Source organism: Zingiber officinale, chromosome 4A (assembly GCF_018446385.1).
Source record: "Zingiber officinale cultivar Zhangliang chromosome 4A, Zo_v1.1, whole genome shotgun sequence".
In the NCBI taxonomy this organism is placed as follows: domain Eukaryota; kingdom Viridiplantae; phylum Streptophyta; class Magnoliopsida; order Zingiberales; family Zingiberaceae; genus Zingiber; species Zingiber officinale.
The window spans coordinates 114,976,493-114,994,079 of record NC_055992.1 but is presented as its reverse complement, the minus strand read 5'-3'; the positions used below and the strand labels follow the sequence as shown (position 1 = coordinate 114,994,079).

The following is a 17,587-nucleotide window of genomic DNA, read 5'->3' as shown; positions in this document are numbered from 1 at the left end:
CTTCCCAAACAAGCACAGATTTATTGAATAAAGATTCGAGTTTTTTTGTTTTTTTGTTTTTTGGATAAGATCGTCTAATCAAACGTGAACTGAGAAAGAACAGTTGATGAATTACAAGTTGGCAATCCAAATTGCCAAAGTAGCAGAACCATGGTCGTAGTCGCGAGCAAAAGGAAGAGCTTTTGGGGAAGCATCAACCGCAGAGTACGAATCGGAAGGCAGGGAAGAGGATTCCGGCAACGGAAAGGAGGCAAATGGTGACGAGGTTGCGCGAGCACCAGGCGAGCGGCCGCCACTTGACCTCCACGCTCGAGCTCTTCATCCGCTTCGAGCTCTTTTGTGGCTCCTTGGAGAGGTCGAAGTCCGCGCCCTTCATCCGCAGCTCCTGCACGCACCGCGAGAGCGCCCGCCCGTCCTCGCGCTCCCTCTGCAGCCGCCGCGATATCCGCCAGTAGGCGCGCACGGCGGCCTGCACCGCGCCGACCACCGCCAGCGAGGAGGTCAGGGAGAGGCTGGAGGGGAGCCACCAGCCGCTGCAGGAGGCGCCGGCGACGGAGGCGTTGAAGAGGAGCGCGAAGGAGAGGCCGTGGAAGGCGAGGAAGAGGCAGGAGAGGCGGAAGACGGCGCGCTTGGCGGCGTCCATGCGGGCCTCGAGGGCCGCGGCGCGGCGACCATGGAGGTCCTCCTCGCGCTGCCAGAGCTTGAGGAGGAGCAGATGGCCGGGGCTCTCTGCGATCTGGCTCAAAGGATGATACTGCAGCGCTTGTTCACCGGAGTTGGCTTTCCCGTGCGACTCTTCGCCGGAGTTAACGTCGGTGGGGATGTCGACAACATGGCAACTCTGCGAATCCATAAGGAAAAAACCACAGATCGGCGTTAAAACTGGAAATTTAGAGATCGAGAAAGGAAAACCTGATGATTTCGGCAAGTTGGGAGATGAGAGCAAGAGATGGAAGAAGAAATGGAAAGGGTCAAATGAAGAGCTCAGGTTTGCTTGCAGGCAGAATATTTAGGGGGTGGAGTTGAAGGCAACGGTCGAATTGATGAAACATTAAATTTTTAATAAAAATTAGACCGTTGGAAACTTAAGGGGAAAAAAATAAATTGATTAATATACAAGCAAAATTCACATAAACCCTAAAAATACCTGTTTAATCGTTAAAAATGATAGAAGTTGAATTTGACAGTTATGTTAGGGTTTTAGTTAGTTTACAGCTATGCACCATCTCTGGTCAAAGATCAACAACTCCGATGAACTTCTGGAGCAACGTGACAGATGAATCGATCCAAGAAGAAGAATGGACCAAACAAAGGTAGTTAGATCGCCGCTTTCCACGCGCAATGCGGAGCGCTGCAGAACCAACCAAACAACCGACCATGGCGTGGATCCACCCGTTCCTCCTCCTTCGATGCCTATAAAGTTGGCTCCTTTCCCCTCCGTTCGTCCTCAGGCCTGCAAGAGCGAAGTGGAAATCGTCCCAAGTTTCGATCTTTCTCATCTCTTCTAGTTCCCCTTCGAGCTCGCTCGCGGAGATGGAGATGAGGAAGATCGCCTGTGCCACCCTCGGGGCCATTGCCGTCGCGGCTGCGGCCACCACCGCCCTCGCGGCCGAGGCTCCGGCGCCCGGCCCAGCCTCCAGCGCCTCCTTCGCCGTCGCCCCGGCAGTCGGAGCAGCCATCGGCGCCTCCGTCCTCTCCTTCTTCGCCTTCTGCCTGCAGTAACCTCGACGAGAAGCAGAAGCCCCCAAATCGAGCTTAATAACTGGCCTGTGTTGTCGATGTCGATGATGTGTTTATTGTTTGATTCCTCTTTCTGTTTGATTTCTATGAGAATGTGAAAGATTGTTCATTTCTAAAAGATTTGGAGAAATTTCTAAAACAATTTAAGGCAATCACTAACAATTCAAGAAATTAATAGAAGGAAAGTTCAAATGCCTTCTAAATCATTACTTCTATTTCGATCTGTGAGTTGTGAACGGCTAGTATTCCTGAACACTTCTCCCACTCGCTTCGAAGCCGCCCGCAGACGTACCGAGTTAGCCCATGTGAAAAAGATTTGTGGGGCCGGCAAGCGGTATGGTTGGGCCGGAGTAGATGTTTTATTTATTTATTTCGGAAAGTTCCAAAACTCTCTCCTCTATTTACTATCACGCCCTCGCAGTGAGCCAGAAATTTGAAATTTGTCGGCGACGCGACGCGCCCCCTTCCTCGCTCACCGAAATGGAGGGCGACGCCGCCGCCTACTGGAGCAAGACGACGCCGCCCCGAGTCTCGATGCCGTGCATCTCCACTCCCTACGCTCGGCGCCTCTCGAGTAGCTTCTTCCCCGTGCCGTCCGCTCCGGTGCCGCGGACGGTCGCGTGGTTCTCGCTGCAGGGCCGTCTCGTCGGCGCCGAGGAAGCAACGTCGGCCGCCGCAATCGGAGGCGGGTTGGCTGGTCGCGAGGAAGCAGTGGCCTGGGAGCTCTTTAGCCCCCTCCAGCGGGTCCTCCTCGTCGCTGTAGTGGCCGCCGCCTCGAATAGGTCACGGAGGATTGCACAGTTGCAGAGATCCGTACAGATAAGGGTCAGTGATATATTTCAATTGAAAATTCTTCTTTTCCCTCCTAATTAAAACATACTTTTTAGGTTTATTCTCCAGTATGTTAGTTTGATTTAAGTGTTCAACAAGGTTCCTTAGGTTTTGGTCTGGAAGTTGTTTTTTTTCATGTTTGTGGAACACAGAATTCGCAGATTTTGACGGCTCCATATAATATTGATATAAGGATGATAGTCATAAACGATCTATTGACTTGCATAGAATGCATCGTCCTGTTCCCTTTTTCATGACCATTTTATTAGTTTTCCTTATACAATCTTTGTTCAAGATCACACCTTTGATACAAAACTGCACTTAATGAAAAGACAGTTGCTATGATAACATGTCTGTCACTTCACTAAGAGCTAGCACATACTTGATTTTTCATTTGAAGTTGTATGAATGAACTCAACTGGTGTGGGGTTTTACAGTGACTCTCATCAATTTTCTGTTATCGAGATGTTCATTCTTAATTGATCAAATTTTAGATGCATCAGAAATTATTGACTTCTGTAATGTTTATTTGATTGTTGAATTTTTTGAAAGTGGATGAATCATAAGTTGCTTATTGGACCAGGATGAAGTGCTCCTTAGTATGCAGCAGAAACTCGATGATTTATGCGAGCAGATGACTTTTGTTCCAGATCAAGCAGTCAAAAATAACTCCATAATTGTTGTCTCCAAGCTAGCTCATGATGCAACTCAGTTTTGCTGTTCTAGGAAGCCGCTGCAAGAACTAAATCATGAGAATGGAACTGTGCCACTTTGCAAGGATACATCAAATGAGGTACATGCTAGAAAAGTAGATGCCTAACTAAAAGCTGAAGTAATATACTCGTTCTGTTAGCTATTTTGTTGCTCAGTAGTAGCTGGTGGTTTCATTCGGCAGGATATCACTGAAGTAGAGAAAGAGGGCATCTTCGACATAAATAACACAACTATAGTGGAGCAAGAAGAGCGCCGAATGTCTGACTTGTCCGATTTCAATTGGAGTGTTGCATCATCTGTGGACTTGCAGGTGAATCCCAATTGTACAATTTTAACTAATGTCTAATTCTTCTTCTTCTTCTTCTTCTTCTTCTTCTTCTTCTTTTTTGCTTAATATTTAGGAATAAGAATGATATACTCCTATTGCTAGGGTTGTAAGCAAGCCGAGTCGAGCTAAGTTTTAGAGTGTTCAAGCTTGTGTGATAAGGTAACCGAGCCGAGCCGAGCTTAAAATGAATCAAGCCGTTAAAATGATTGTTCAAGCTTGGCTTGGTTTCTTTTTGATGAGCTTGAGCTTGGTTTGAGCCATAGTTATCAAAAGCGCTCGCTTAAGCGCAAAGCGAAGCGAGGCACAGCCCTTGCGCTTCCGAGAACGTGGAAGCGCAGCAGGTTGAAGAAGCGCGCGCGTCGCTGCGCTTCGCGCAGAAACGAGCGAAGCGCAGCTCTTCTGCGCGACCCTAAGATTCCTTTTTTGTTTTACATTTTATTTAAAGCCCTAATTAATCTCTTTAAACCTGTCTCTTCGTCTCCCGCGGCTGTTCGTTGCGTCCGCCGCTGCGCTTCCGCCAATTTTAACGGCTGAGTAAAAACTCCCAGGGTATTCATAGGGGAGAGATTGGGAAAGGTGAAAGTTTCTTTATATTCTATTTCCTTAAGCAATAACGGGCATCTTTTAGTTAAAATTCGGACTAGCGAATTGCAACTGTTGATCAGTTATAGTGAAATCCGAAGGCATGTCTAGCGAATTGAAACTGTTGATCAGTTATAGCGAAAACATGTACTAATATAGTGTCTTAATAACTAAACCCTGCAAACCTTCAACTGACAAATCTGTAGTAATAAAGTGACCGGGGAACGACGGGTGGATTGCAAAAGAACAGGCCCTAACTTGGTAACTAGGCAAGGGATGCCGTTTGTAAATCCAAGGGCACACCTGTGTGAGCAAGAAAGCCTTTAGAACCCTCTAAGCAGTAAGCTACAGCTTTTAAGAAGATGGTAAATAGGGTAAGGTTATAATTGTGTCTATGTCTAGACGCTGGGAAGAACATATTCAGGAATGGTACACCAAATCCCATACCTCGAACCTAGAATACCTTGATCTAGCAAAAACAGAGAAACAACCTACCAAAAGAGAACTATCTCACAATATTTCAGTAATTTACGACAGAGTTTGTCTTTCCTGTAGAGTACACCTCAAAAACTTCAAACAAATACAGGAACAGATAGAAGAATTAAAAGCTGAAAACCAAAGCCTTAGTGAATCATTGAGAAACCTTACTAAGGAAGTTCTAGAAAATAAACCTCTAACAAGCAGGCAGTTAGAAGACCTTATTATAAAGATAACAGGGCAGCCTAAATTAATTGAACAACAGGCTATAAAGTTATCTGAAGAGTTAAAAAGAAAAATAGATAGGGTGGAAACCCTACTACACAAAGTTGAAAGTTGGGTCTCTTCATGAGCTATATCAATACTAAAGCCACAAGCTCCTACAAAGAAGCACTCCAGGCTACAGAAGAAATTGAAGCTCCAGCAATCGGTTTTTGTAGACCAGCTGACTATAAAGGAGGTATTAGCAGCAACACTGCAATCATTAAGCAAGCTAATACGCAGATCCAGCTTCTAGTAACAATTCTAGAAAAGCTTGAATCCTTGGAAGACAGAATCAGGAAGCTTGAAGCAAGAGAAGTTCCACAGCAACAGGCCCTTCCCGAAGTTATAATACAAAGTATAACTGACAGGGTTAAAACTTTGTCCATTCAGGAGAAGCCAAAAGAAGCAAAGGGAACACTAAGAGTATTCACTGATCCTTTCCAAATTCTGAAAGAAGAACAGGCCAAGATAAAGAAGTAATGGCTCAACATACTCGGAACCCTCCTGTCACGACTATAGCAAGAACAGAAGGAGCACCCTTATTTGAAGACCAAGTAAGAGAGTACCGTCAAAATCAAAGACGTCGGTACAACACACAAAGGGCAATACAAAGAGTTGCGAGAAGGATCATAGGAGGAGCTTATAATAACTCCTTCGAACAACAACTGGATCCTCAGACCCAGCTGAGACTCTCTATGCAAGAGAGAGCCTCTATAGTCCCAGCTGAGGTTTTGTATCACTCTCGAAGAGATGATGTGCACCATAGGGTGTACGTTCATAGATCTGAAGAGGCTATGCTGGTCACTAGTAACCAGATAGACCGGGCTTTCATACAACCAGAAAGTTTCACCCAATTTCAAAGAAGCGGTATGCGCTTTCTTCATATGGGTGTTATACAAGTAAGAATCCAGATTCTGCACAGACAGGAAGAAGGAACTCTGGCTTTAATTGTCTTTAGGGACAATCGATGGCAGGGGGATCAAGCCATCTTTGCCATAATGGAAATTGACTTAACACATGGAAGTCAATTGGTGTATGTTATTCCTGACACAATGCTTACAATTTCTGATTTTTACAGAAATATACAGGTGTCAATCCTTACAAGGGGATATGAAAACTGGAGGAATGGCGAAGCAAATCTACTCGTCACCAGGGGACTAGTAGGACGCTTATCTAATACACCTAATGTTGGCTTTGCTTATGAAGTTCAGAATGTGGTGGACTATTTGGCGAGTCATGGAGTAAGGGCTCTTCCTGGAAGAAGTTACAATACCAGGGATGTCCTTGGACATAACTGGATTATACGACAATCAACGGTAAATATACCCATGCAGCCAACAGAAGTAAGTACAAGAAACATGCTTGATGGAAGTGTCTCTTTACAATTTGATAACTATCAAGCTGCAACCCTGACGGCTCCACCAAGATTTAACTCTAAGGATGAGGAAGTACAATCAGATGAGGAAGAAATTCAAAGCCATACTATTGCAGTACTTATGGAAGAAAGACCTGAGGAAGAATTGCTGGTTAAAAGAATATCTTCACTTGCACAGCTCCCCACTAGAAGAACACAAGGAGCAGCAGGTTATGATATTTCTATTACACATGCACAGGATATACCCGCTCATGGCAGGTCTTTATTATATACTGGTATTTGCATCCAAATCCCTCAAAATACTTATGCCAGGATAGCTCCAAGATCCAGTGCGGCATTAAAAGGCATTATTATTATGGGAGGAGTTATTGATTCAGACTACAGAGGTAAAGTAAGAATTATGGCTTTCAATACAACAAATGATGATATATTTTTGGAAAAACAGGAGTACATTGCTCAACTTATAATAGAGCATATTGCTACACCAAATGTGCGGGAGGTGGAAGTACTCAATACTACCCCAAGAGGAACTTCAGGTTTTGGCTCAACAACTATAAAGCACAAATGTTCCCACACCAAAGCCAATCCAGAATGTACAGGGTGCCATTATTGCTGTAGCGATGAAGAATATACTGCAGATTATGATGAATACGTTGCTGCCCGCCCTCAACCTACTCAAAAGCAAAAAGGATAAGAGGTTATGGCTGTTAAACCTTTTCCTAATGAAAAATTATTAGCTATGCAGAAAAAGGCTAGGCAGTATGCGGTGGAACAACATAAATTTTATGAAGAGGAGGCATATCTGAACTTACTGGATGAAGCACCATCTATGCAACGAAGTTTTGCTATTACAACCAGAAGATTACGTGATTCCAGAGAATATCGGCGTCAGCTTCAAGCTGAATTAGAATCATTACCTTCATCCACATCATCTCAAGGGTCATCAAAGACTACACAATTTCTATGTGTACTTACAGAAGCCAACAGTGATGATGATTATCTTGATTATTTGCAGTATTTAGCTTTACAGGATACACCTCAATATCCTACTTCAGAAGACGAATTTGTCAATCCGTTCGTGGAAGTTGGTGGGAATGAGCACATCATTGCTGCAACCACCTCTGGTATTTCAGAAGAATGGGTTTCTGATTATCCAAGGTTACAGCAGTTACAAGAACAAATTTATTCTCAAGAAGCATCTTCCTATAGGCCACCTGCGGATACTACAATGAACCCTGTCGGCTATCCTCCCAACAGAACCTTAAAGGAAGAACCAGTAAGCATGGCCACCCCTTCAACAAAGGGTAATTTTAAAAGAAAGGATAACTCTGAATGGTGGAATTTACCAACAGCTCAACAACAAACCGGAGCTATTCTTACACTTCCCACTCAGTTGCACCTTATAGAAGATGTATTTCTCCGATGGGAAGCCATTACCAAGAATGTGGTAGCACTACAAAATTTTACTGATCCTTTGGACAAAGCTGAATATATTGAAAATTTGCTTGGAGAAACAGAAAGACTAACTTGGATTCAATGGCGTATGGCCTATCCTAATGAATACCAAGAATTAGTCAATGCCAGTGATGGAAGAAACGGTACTCAGAATATTATTTCTCAGATAAGAAGGGTATTCTTATTAGAGGATCCACTGACATGCAAGACAGGGCTTATAGAGATCTTGAAAGACTCACATGCCCTCAGGTAAAAGATCTGATTCCATTTCTAACAGACTATATGACTCTTGCAGCAAAAACAGGAAGACTCTTTACGGGGGCAGAATTATCTGAAAAATTTTGGCTAAAACTTCTTGGAGAATTGGGGCGAAGAATAAAAGCAGCCTTTGAAGACAAATATCAAGGAAATACCACAGGGGTACATCCAAGGGTAATTTTTACATACAAATACCTTGAAGAGGAGTGCAAAAAGGCAGCCTTCAGTAGGTCTCTCAAAGACCTATCATTCTGTAGTCAAGTACCCATTCCTGGATACTACAAAGACCCAAAGAAGAAATATGGGCTTAGAAGGTCTACCACCTACAAAGGCAAGCCCCACCAAACTCATGCACGTATAGAAAAGAAGAAGCACTTACTCCGCAACAAGAAGTGCAAATGCTTCCTATGTGGAGAAGAAGGTCACTTTGCACGGGACTGCCCTAGAGAATACAAAAATACAAAAAGGGTAGCTTTATTTGAAGGACTGGAAATACCTGATGATTATGAAATATTATCTGTGCAAGAAGGAGATGAGCAATCAGATGCTATCTTTAGTATATCAGAGGGAGAAGACCATCAGGTGAACACCATCCTCAACCAAGAATTCTTATTTGTTTTAATAGAACATACAAACTCCTATATGATAGGAAAAACAGAAGGATGGCAGCCCATGGTTAAAATTTCCAAACTACAACATGACTGCAACCACGTATGGGAGGTCAATGAAGAAATATCACCTCAACACCAGAAATGTACATGTTGTAAGAGAGAAACCATGCAAAGACACCGTATGCATTGTGGTATTTATAAAATAACATCATGTGGCATGTGTACAAGGAATTACTTTGATATGAGTATTCCTGTAGAAAGGTCAGTTCCTGTTCCTTTTTCCCCTAATACTCTAATTCAGGAACAGCAAAACTACTTTACTTGGGCGGTGGCGGAAATTGAAAGATTAAAACAGGAGGTCGCAAGTACTAAGTTGTTAGCAAAAATCCAGATGGAGTCTCTGAGGAAAGAATTTGTTGCTGAAAAAGAAGAAATACTAAGAAATCATCAGGCTGATAAATTAGAAGTGGATACCGAGAACGAAGAACTCAGACTCAGAATTGACCTCTTGGAACTTGAGAAGAGGGATCTTGGGAAGAATCCAGAAAAAGAACCTATCCTTCCTTAAAGAGAAGAATTATATGAAGAAGAAGAAGAAGAGTTACATGTATTAATTGATTCAGGGAAGGAAAAAGTATTTTCTATTGAAGAAGCAAAGCAACCAAAACTCAAGACAAATAGCCTCTTCAATCTGGTGGTTGAACTCTCTATCCCGGGGATAGAAAGTTTTAAAGTAAATGCCATTCTAGATATTGGTGCAACCACCTGCTGCATAGATCAGGTATCAATACCCCCCCTTGCCATTGAAGATAATACTTTTGTTGTCAACTTTAGCGGTATCAATTCTATGACAACATCCAATAAGAAATTGAAATACGGCAATATGAAGATTGGGGATCATCAATTCAGGATACCTTATACATATGCCTTCCCCCTTACATTGGGAGGTAACATTACTATGATTCTTGGTTGCAACTTTATACGTGCTATGCATGGAGGAGTCCGTATAGAAGGCAATGAGGTAACATTTTATAAAAATGTTACTACTATTCATACTCAACAAGTTGTCTCTGCAGCTTCTATGATTGAAGAATTGGAGCTCGAAGAGGAAGAATATGTACAAATTCAGGAGCAGGTATGTAGATGGCAACCAGGACAGTATTTGCAAGATTTAATTGCTGAATTAACCAATACAGGTTATATTGGGGATAACCCAATGAAATTCTGGAGTTCTAATTTAGTCACTTGCAAGCTAGATATTAAGAATTCTGATCTGACAATTGAGGATAGACCACTCAAACACGTAACTCCTCAAATGCAAGATTCTTTCAGAAAACATATTAAGTCTTTATTGGATCTCAAGGTTATCAGGCCAAGTAATAGTCGTCACAGAACTACGGCAATTATAGTTTACTCAGGCACAACTGTGGATCCTAAAACAGGAAAGGAGACGAAAGGTAAAGAACGGATGGTCTTTAATTACAAGAGACTGAATGATAATACCCACAAAGACCAATACAGTCTTCCAGGTATTAATACAATAATACACCGAGTTGGAAGAAGCAAGATTTTCTCAAAGTTCGATCTCAAAAGTGGCTTCCATCAGGTAACTATGGATCCAGAATCAGTACCATGGACAGTCTTCTGGGTACCAGATGGCCTTTTTGAATGGCTTGTTATGCCTTTTGGCCTTAAAAATGCTCCAGCTGTCTTCCAGCGCAAGATGGATAACTGCTTTAAAGGTACAGAAAAATTTATAGCAATTTACATTGATGATATTCTGGTATTTTCAGAAAATGAAGAAGAACATCGTGAGCATTACAAGGTCCTTTTAAAGATTTGTCAGCAGAATGGGCTGATACTAAGCCCAACAAAAATGAAAATTGGGAGCCCAACAATAGAATTTCTCGGAGCAACTATTGGAAATTCAAAAATCAAATTACAATCCCATATAATCTCAAAGATAGCCGATTTTAGCAATCAAGACTTACAGACCACTAAAGGACTGCGATCTTGGCTTGGAATTCTTAATTATGCCCGCTCTTATATCCCTAATCTGGGAAAAATACTGGGTCCTCTATATTCAAAGACATCTCCAAATGGGGAGAAAAGGATGAATACCTAGGATTGGGCATTGGTGGAGAAAGTAAAAGCAATGGTCAAAATACTTCCTGATTTAGCAATACCCCCTGCAAGATGCTTCGTGATTATTGAATCTGATGGATGTATGGAAGGCTGGGGAGGAATTTTAAAATGGAAACCTCAGAAGTTTGACCCTAAATCCTCAGAGTTAATATGTGCATATGCAAGCGGCAAGTTCTCTTCGCCAAAATCTACTATAGATGCTGAGATTCATGCTATAATGAATTGCATGAAAAGCTTCAAGATATACTATCTTGACAAAGAAGAGCTTCTAATCAGAACAGACTGCCAGGCAATAATAAGCTTCTTCAACAAAACAGCACAAAATAAGTCTTCCCGCGTTCGCTGGATAGCTTTCACTGATTTTATTACTGGCTTAGGCATTACTGTGCAATTTCAGCACATAGATGGTAAGGATAACCACTTGGCTGACGCTTTATCCAGGCTTGTCTGTTTTCTTATAGGTCCATGGAACCCATCCGACGAAGATATGACCATCATGGCTCACTTCGAAGCAACCTTGGAGCAGCTGAAGAGCAGGCCTCATATTCAAGCCTTCCAACACCTTGTGGGCCTTATCCATTACTGGACCAGTACGAAGAACTCGCTGAAGGAACCGGACCTAGCACTAACACTCCCTATGAAAAAGACAAAAGACAGCACATGGAGGACATCGAAAGCACTGCAGCAAGGAATCTACTCAATAGCTTGTGGGAACTTAAGCTTATCATCAACGCCAAGGAAAAGGACTTTACCAGACGTTGCCAAGTCAAAAGAGGACTCTACCTCTATTTTCAGGACGCTTTGCCAGAAGTGACACAGACTAAAGGTGCATTATTGGACACCTTTATTCACATGCAAGGAATCATCCAAAAAATAAAGGAGACACCACCATAGAAAGACAGAGCAATGGTGGGCCCTAAAATCCAAAAGAGATAAGAACAAATCTTTTCACATGGGTTGAGCCCCGGGGAGCCGCCCATCTGTAAAGAATACAGCTGTAAAGTCATGCATGCATTAAAAAGAAGAGATAAGGCACTTGTGAATGATGATGGGGCCCAATGAGCACCCAGTTCACAACTTAACCTTCTCATCTTTTTCTATATAAGCATCCTAGTTTACTAGATTTTTCTATAAAAAATATATGTAAAATAAAAAATCTAGTAAAAAATCTTGTAATTAATTCGTATAAATCAGATTTATATTTTGATATTTTTTTACCGTTTTATATTGTTTTACTTATTGATTGTTTATTACTAATTGTAGTGCTCTTGGCTCTTGATTCTTGAGTTAACCATGTCAAATATAACAATTTCATCCACTCGAAAAGATATTGCTTGGAATTATGCAACATGTTCAGATCCTAAAAATCCAAATGTTGTCAGTTGTATTTTTTGTGGTAAAATAACAAACGGTGGAATTTATCGACACAAGTTACATTTAGTCGGGGGCAATAGAAATGTGAAAGCTTGCCCGAAATGTCCTGAGCATGTTAAAGAAGAAATTAGAGAGTTTATGCAAAAAAAAGAATAATTTGAAGAATCAAATGGATGAAATTCCTCATTCTAATAATGTTGATAATTTGGAAGATTTGGAAGAAGATGAAGAAGATGATCATCAAACTAAAGTGAAAGGGAAACGACCAATATCAGATTCAAGCAACCATCCTACGACCCAAGGTAAAAAGTGTAAACAAACCGGGCCTATTAATCTTTATTTTATGAAAGATGTCGATGAAATTGTCAAACAAAGACGTGCAAAAAGCAAAGGACAATTTGATGAAAATAAAAAGAAGTTAAGAGATATTGCAGTTGAGAAATTTGCAAGATGGATGTATGATGCTGGGATTCCCTTCAATGCTGTTAAATATGATTCTTTTGAGCCTTGTATTGAAGCTATTGGACAATTTGGATCTGGGATGAAACCTCCATCATATCATGAAGTAAGGGTTAAGTATTTGAAGAAGGAGTTGGCAAATACGAACTCACTTCTCAAATCCCATGAAGAAGATCATGCTAAGTTTGGGTGCATAATCATGGCAGATGGATGGACAGATAAAAAGGGTAGGACTCTTATAAATTTTTTGGTGAATGGTCCCAAAGGAAGTGTATTTGTCGAATCAGTTGATGCTTCAGACTATTCTCACACAGCGGACAAAATGTTTGAGTTGCTTTCTAAATTTATGTATCGCATTGGAGAAAAAAATGTGGTTCAAATTGTAACAGATAATGCAAGCTGCAATGTCAGTGCAGGTAATATTTTAAATTTTTGTTAAATATTAGTCTGTTATTTCCAAGTTCCAATTAATAATTGAATTATATTTTTAATTTTTTTGATTAAATATTTTTTTTTAGGTCGTCTTTTGGAAAACCGATTTCCACACTTATACTGGACTCCCTGTGCAGCTCATTGTTTAGATTTGTTGCTTGAGGATATATTCAAAATTTCTCATCTCAGAAAATTGCATGAACGGGCATTGATGGTGAATGGTTATATTTATAACAGACCACAAGTATTGAGCATGATGAGAGAGTTTACTGGACAGAGAGACATGGTAAGAACCGCAAAGACACGTTTCGCAACCGCTTTTTTGACTTTAAAGCGGTTTCATGTACAACAAGCAAATCTGAGAAAAATGTTTACATCTGAAAAGTGGGCAAATAGTCGATTTTCCAAAGAGGTCGCAGGAAAACGTGTAGCAGAAGTAATATTGATGCCTTCTTTTTGGAAAAATATGGTTTTTGCATTAAAAGTTGGTGGTCCATTGGTAAAAGTATTACGGTTGGTAGACGGTGAAAAACGATCTCCTATGGGTTATATTTATGAGGCAATGGACAGAGCCAAAGAAGCTATTGCTGCATCATTTAACAATAATGAAGAGAAATATCGTAGCATATTTGAATTCATTGACAAAAGATGGAACATTCAACTGCATCGACCTTTGCACGCAACCGGATATTTCTTGAATCCAGAGTGTTTTTACTCAAACCCTGATATAGAAAATGATACAGAAGTGATGGAGGGTTTGTACAAGTGCATATCTAGATTGGTGAGAGGTGAGGATTTACAAGATAAGATCACGAATCAATTGGAAAAATACAAGAAAGCAGAAGGACTTTTTGGTTTGCCAATGGCTATCCGACAAAGAACTTTAAAATCTCCAGGTAAATTTATAAATAATATATCGTGCAATAATAAATATCAATATTGGATGGTAATAAAGTTAATCTTATAATTTATATGTTTTTGTTTTTCAAGCTGATTGGTGGTCTTCTTATGGTGCATCAATGCCTGAATTAAAAACATTTGCAATGAAGATTTTAAACCTCACGTGCTCTTCTTCAGGATGTGAACGTAATTGGAGTGTTTTTGAACATGTAAGTTGAATTTTTTTTAATACATATTAAAATTTATATTATGAACTTAACCTTTTACTTTTTAATTTTTTTGTAGATACATTCTAAGAAAAGAAATAGGTTGTCTCAACAACAATTGAATGATTTGGTATATATCAAGTACAATAGAGCTTTAAGGAGAAGATATGACATGCGAGATAAGATTGATCCTATTACTTTGTCAGAGATAGATGATAGTAATGAATGGTTGTTGGGAAAATTGGATGACAGTGATAAAGATGATGATAATGATTTTGTCTTTGAAGGTGAAGATTTGCGTTGGAGTGATGTAGCACAAGCATCTGGGGTTGGTGAAAGTGCATATGGCTTTCGATCTCGAAATGTGTCTTCTTCAAAAGGGACATCATCATCTGCATTAGCAAAAAGAAAGCAGTCTTCAACTCAAACTAGTCTTGTAAATGAAGAAGAAACTAATCTTGATAATGAAACTGAAGAAGAAGATACTGATGGATACAAATCAAGCGATGGAGCTGATGACATAGATTTGGACAATGAAGATGAAGAAGATGATTATTTTGATATTTGATATTTCATGTATCATATTTTCAAAGACTTTTAATTTTCAGTAATCTGCAACTTCATCAAAGAATATTTTGTTTATGGTTATTTCGATTTTCAAAGACATTTTGAAAGTTTTTTTAATAGATATAATAGCCCTTTTGTTTATTATGTTCTTTTCCGTAAAGCCCGCGCTTCGCCTTGCGCTTTGCGCTTTAAGCCCCAAGACCCTTGAGCGCTTTTTTGCGCTTTGCGCTTTTGACAACTATGGTTTGAGCTTAATTCATTTAGATCTTATCGAGTTCTCAATTCAAGTTTGTTTGATTGTTTAAAACTTTTACATTTTAAGCTTGTTTAATTAGTTATTGAGTTTAATAATATAAATTTATTTGTTCATTTTGAAAGTGTCTTTATTTATTTAGCAAGTCGATAAGAGTTTTATTGATGAACATAGTTCACGAACATTGTTCACAAATGTTGTTCACGAACATTGTTCACAAACATTAACGAGCTAAACTCATATGTCTTCAAGCTTGTTTATTTATTTAAATGAGTTGTTCAAGTTTGTTCATTTAATTGATCTTATGTATATTGAACGAACATAAACAAGCTCTTACAGGTGGCAAAAGATGATAACGCTCACCCAGGCGTCTCTCACAACCTGTCCCAATGCATGGGGAAGGGCAGGGACCTAGCTACTAGCCCGGAATTAACTCTCAGACCTCATGGTGGCAACACTGCACTAGCCAATTGCCCGTCCAGACAGAACTAATAAAAACAAGTTCTTACCAAGTTGAACACCAAACTTGTTCACGAACATTCGGTTCATTTACAGGCCTCATGTTAACTTACATATCCTATATGTTTCATCATAGTCTATTGCCATCAGTTCCACCTCATAGTCACACACCACACCATCTCTGTAGGAATGAAAATTCAATATTTTTTTTTATCATCTCAACTCAGTGCTCGCAATTCCATTATTCATCTGTGGACTTGTCTGATTTTAATTGGAGTGTTGCATCATCTGTGGACTTGCAGGTGAATCCCAGATGTTCAATTTTAACTGATGTCTAATTGTTTTTTTTTTTTGTTAATATTTAAGAATAAGAATGATATACTCTATTGCTAACTTACATATCTTATATGTTCCATCATAGTCTATTGCCGTCAGGAATGAAAATTCAGGACAAAATTTTTTAGCATCCCAACTCAGTGCTCGTGATTCCATATTATTTATAACTCAAGCCCCCTAAATAATACATGCCCTATTGAATTCCTTTCCACTATGTATATTAGGCTTAAATTTCTTATGGAATGAGATGCAACTAGGTTTGATTAGCTTCTGCTTTGTTGCTTTCAGCTAAGCACACTAGCATCAGAGCAAGAGTTTTACAACCTTCGCAAGGAATGTGAAGAGAAGGATGTGATGATAAAGGAATTAACTTCTGCTACCAATGCAATTAAGGCTGCTGACACCAAGGTGAATCTTGCCCATTCATAGAGTTAGGCAAGTTATAGCAAAGTTTACTTACGTGTTTCTTGCAATAGAGAATAACGGAATTAGAAGAAATCATACGAAGGAAGAATATGGTCGTCTCCAAATTGAAGAAAGAGATGGTTGTTCTGGAGAAGCAGGTCCATGACGTTCATTCCTTTTCAAATTTACGAGCATCATACTTCCTGTTGGCTTAGCTAATGAGATAACAAAAAACTGATGTAGGTTGTTGAACTTACGAGGCTCCGAAGACGTTCTTCTACTACTTTGGAGTCTGATTCCTCTAGTGCTTCATACTCTGAAAGTTCACAACTTCCGGTCATGGCAACTAATATTTGTTTTGACATGAGTAACACCAGTCCATCATCCTCTGATCCTGACTCTCCTGTGGTCAGGAAAGGATACCCTTTGCGATTTCCAGTTGGCAAGGATGAATCCCAGCAGCATTGCAGCAGAACAGTAGATAGTATAGAACAGCCTTTATCAGAGCATTCTATTTCCTTAACAGATAGCCCTCAGTCGCAACGATCTATTAGTCCTCTTAAAGAGAACTGGAGGCTTCAGAGATCTGAACCAGCTACCGCATTTAAACAGAGGAAACTTGCAAAATCTAGTGAAGCTTCAAAGAGCAATAGAAGTGCTGCTTGCCAGAAAGGAAATCCCATAGCTGCAAGGAGGAGGTGGAGTTGAATCATGCTGTCATTTTGGTTTCATACTTCTTTTTTGCCATTGCATAATTACTGATGCATGGCTTTTCAATCTGCAATCTTTTGATGCCATGATTAGCAATGTAAACTACTGATCTGCAACTTCAGACTGAGTTAAACTTCATTGATGCAATTGGTTTTTTTTAAGCCAAATTAATTTTAGTTTAGTTTAGTTTGGTTGATGGTTTGGTGTGGCATGTATCAGTTTTTTTCATTTAATTAATAAGCATTTTCAGAATTGATGGATACTTAACAAGAGAACGCCTATAAATTCTGTGCTTTGATTGGAAAGAAATTCTCAATTTATTTTCCTATTTGCAGAAAAGGAAAAGTGTTCAGAAAAATGCGTTTAAGGTTACATTATTCTAAAATCTTAATTTTAGTGATGAAATGAAATGAATTTAAAATTTATAAGCGACAACTGATATTTCTGTTGAGTGATTTGTGCCCTTGATATGTTGCTTTGATTCTTTATAACTCTTTAGTCTGTTCCACCATATTTGTAAGAATAAAGTGGAAGAACTCTACCACTGCTACTGAAGCTTCACTGATTATATTCGACTATCATGCAGATACGATACGATAAACAAAGGAGTCAATGGAAAAATTCTATAGAAATTGTCACAACAATTGAACAGCTGATGAATGTGAGTAAAGTATAAGTAATCACGAAAAAACAGATAAATACATC

At 39.9% G+C, this 17,587-nt stretch overlaps 2 protein-coding genes across 2 annotated transcripts; one reads left to right on the top strand and one right to left on the bottom strand.

Annotated features, from left to right (window-relative positions):
- Position 1: 1 nt before the first annotated feature.
- Positions 2–917, bottom strand: LOC121970663. Its single transcript, XM_042521506.1, has one exon. It carries the CDS (start codon positions 851–853, stop codon positions 194–196), a length of 660 nt encoding a protein of 219 aa, XP_042377440.1. The 5' UTR covers positions 854–917; the 3' UTR covers positions 2–193.
- Positions 918–2,174: 1,257 nt separating this feature from the next.
- Positions 2,175–17,134, top strand: LOC121970662. Its single transcript, XM_042521505.1, has 6 exons — positions 2,175–2,565; positions 3,155–3,364; positions 3,467–3,595; positions 16,055–16,174; positions 16,243–16,329; positions 16,415–17,134. The coding sequence occupies exons 1-6, from the start codon at positions 2,221–2,223 to the stop codon at positions 16,877–16,879; spliced, it is 1,356 nt and encodes a 451-aa protein (XP_042377439.1). The 5' UTR covers positions 2,175–2,220; the 3' UTR covers positions 16,880–17,134.
- The last annotated feature ends 453 nt before the right edge of the window (positions 17,135–17,587 follow it).

Excerpts from the sequence above, each read along its gene's own strand:
- LOC121970663 (XM_042521506.1), bottom strand. The coding sequence starts at position 853 with ATGGATTCGCAGAGTTGCCATGTTGTCGACATCCCCACCGACGTTAAC.
- LOC121970662 (XM_042521505.1), top strand. The coding sequence starts at position 2,221 with ATGGAGGGCGACGCCGCCGCCTACTGGAGCAAGACGACGCCGCCCCGA. Across the intron at positions 3,596-16,054 it reads CATCATCTGTGGACTTGCAG|CTAAGCACACTAGCATCAGA; the intron begins GTGAATCCCAAT and ends TGTTGCTTTCAG. Across the intron at positions 16,175-16,242 it reads TTAAGGCTGCTGACACCAAG|AGAATAACGGAATTAGAAGA; the intron begins GTGAATCTTGCC and ends TTCTTGCAATAG.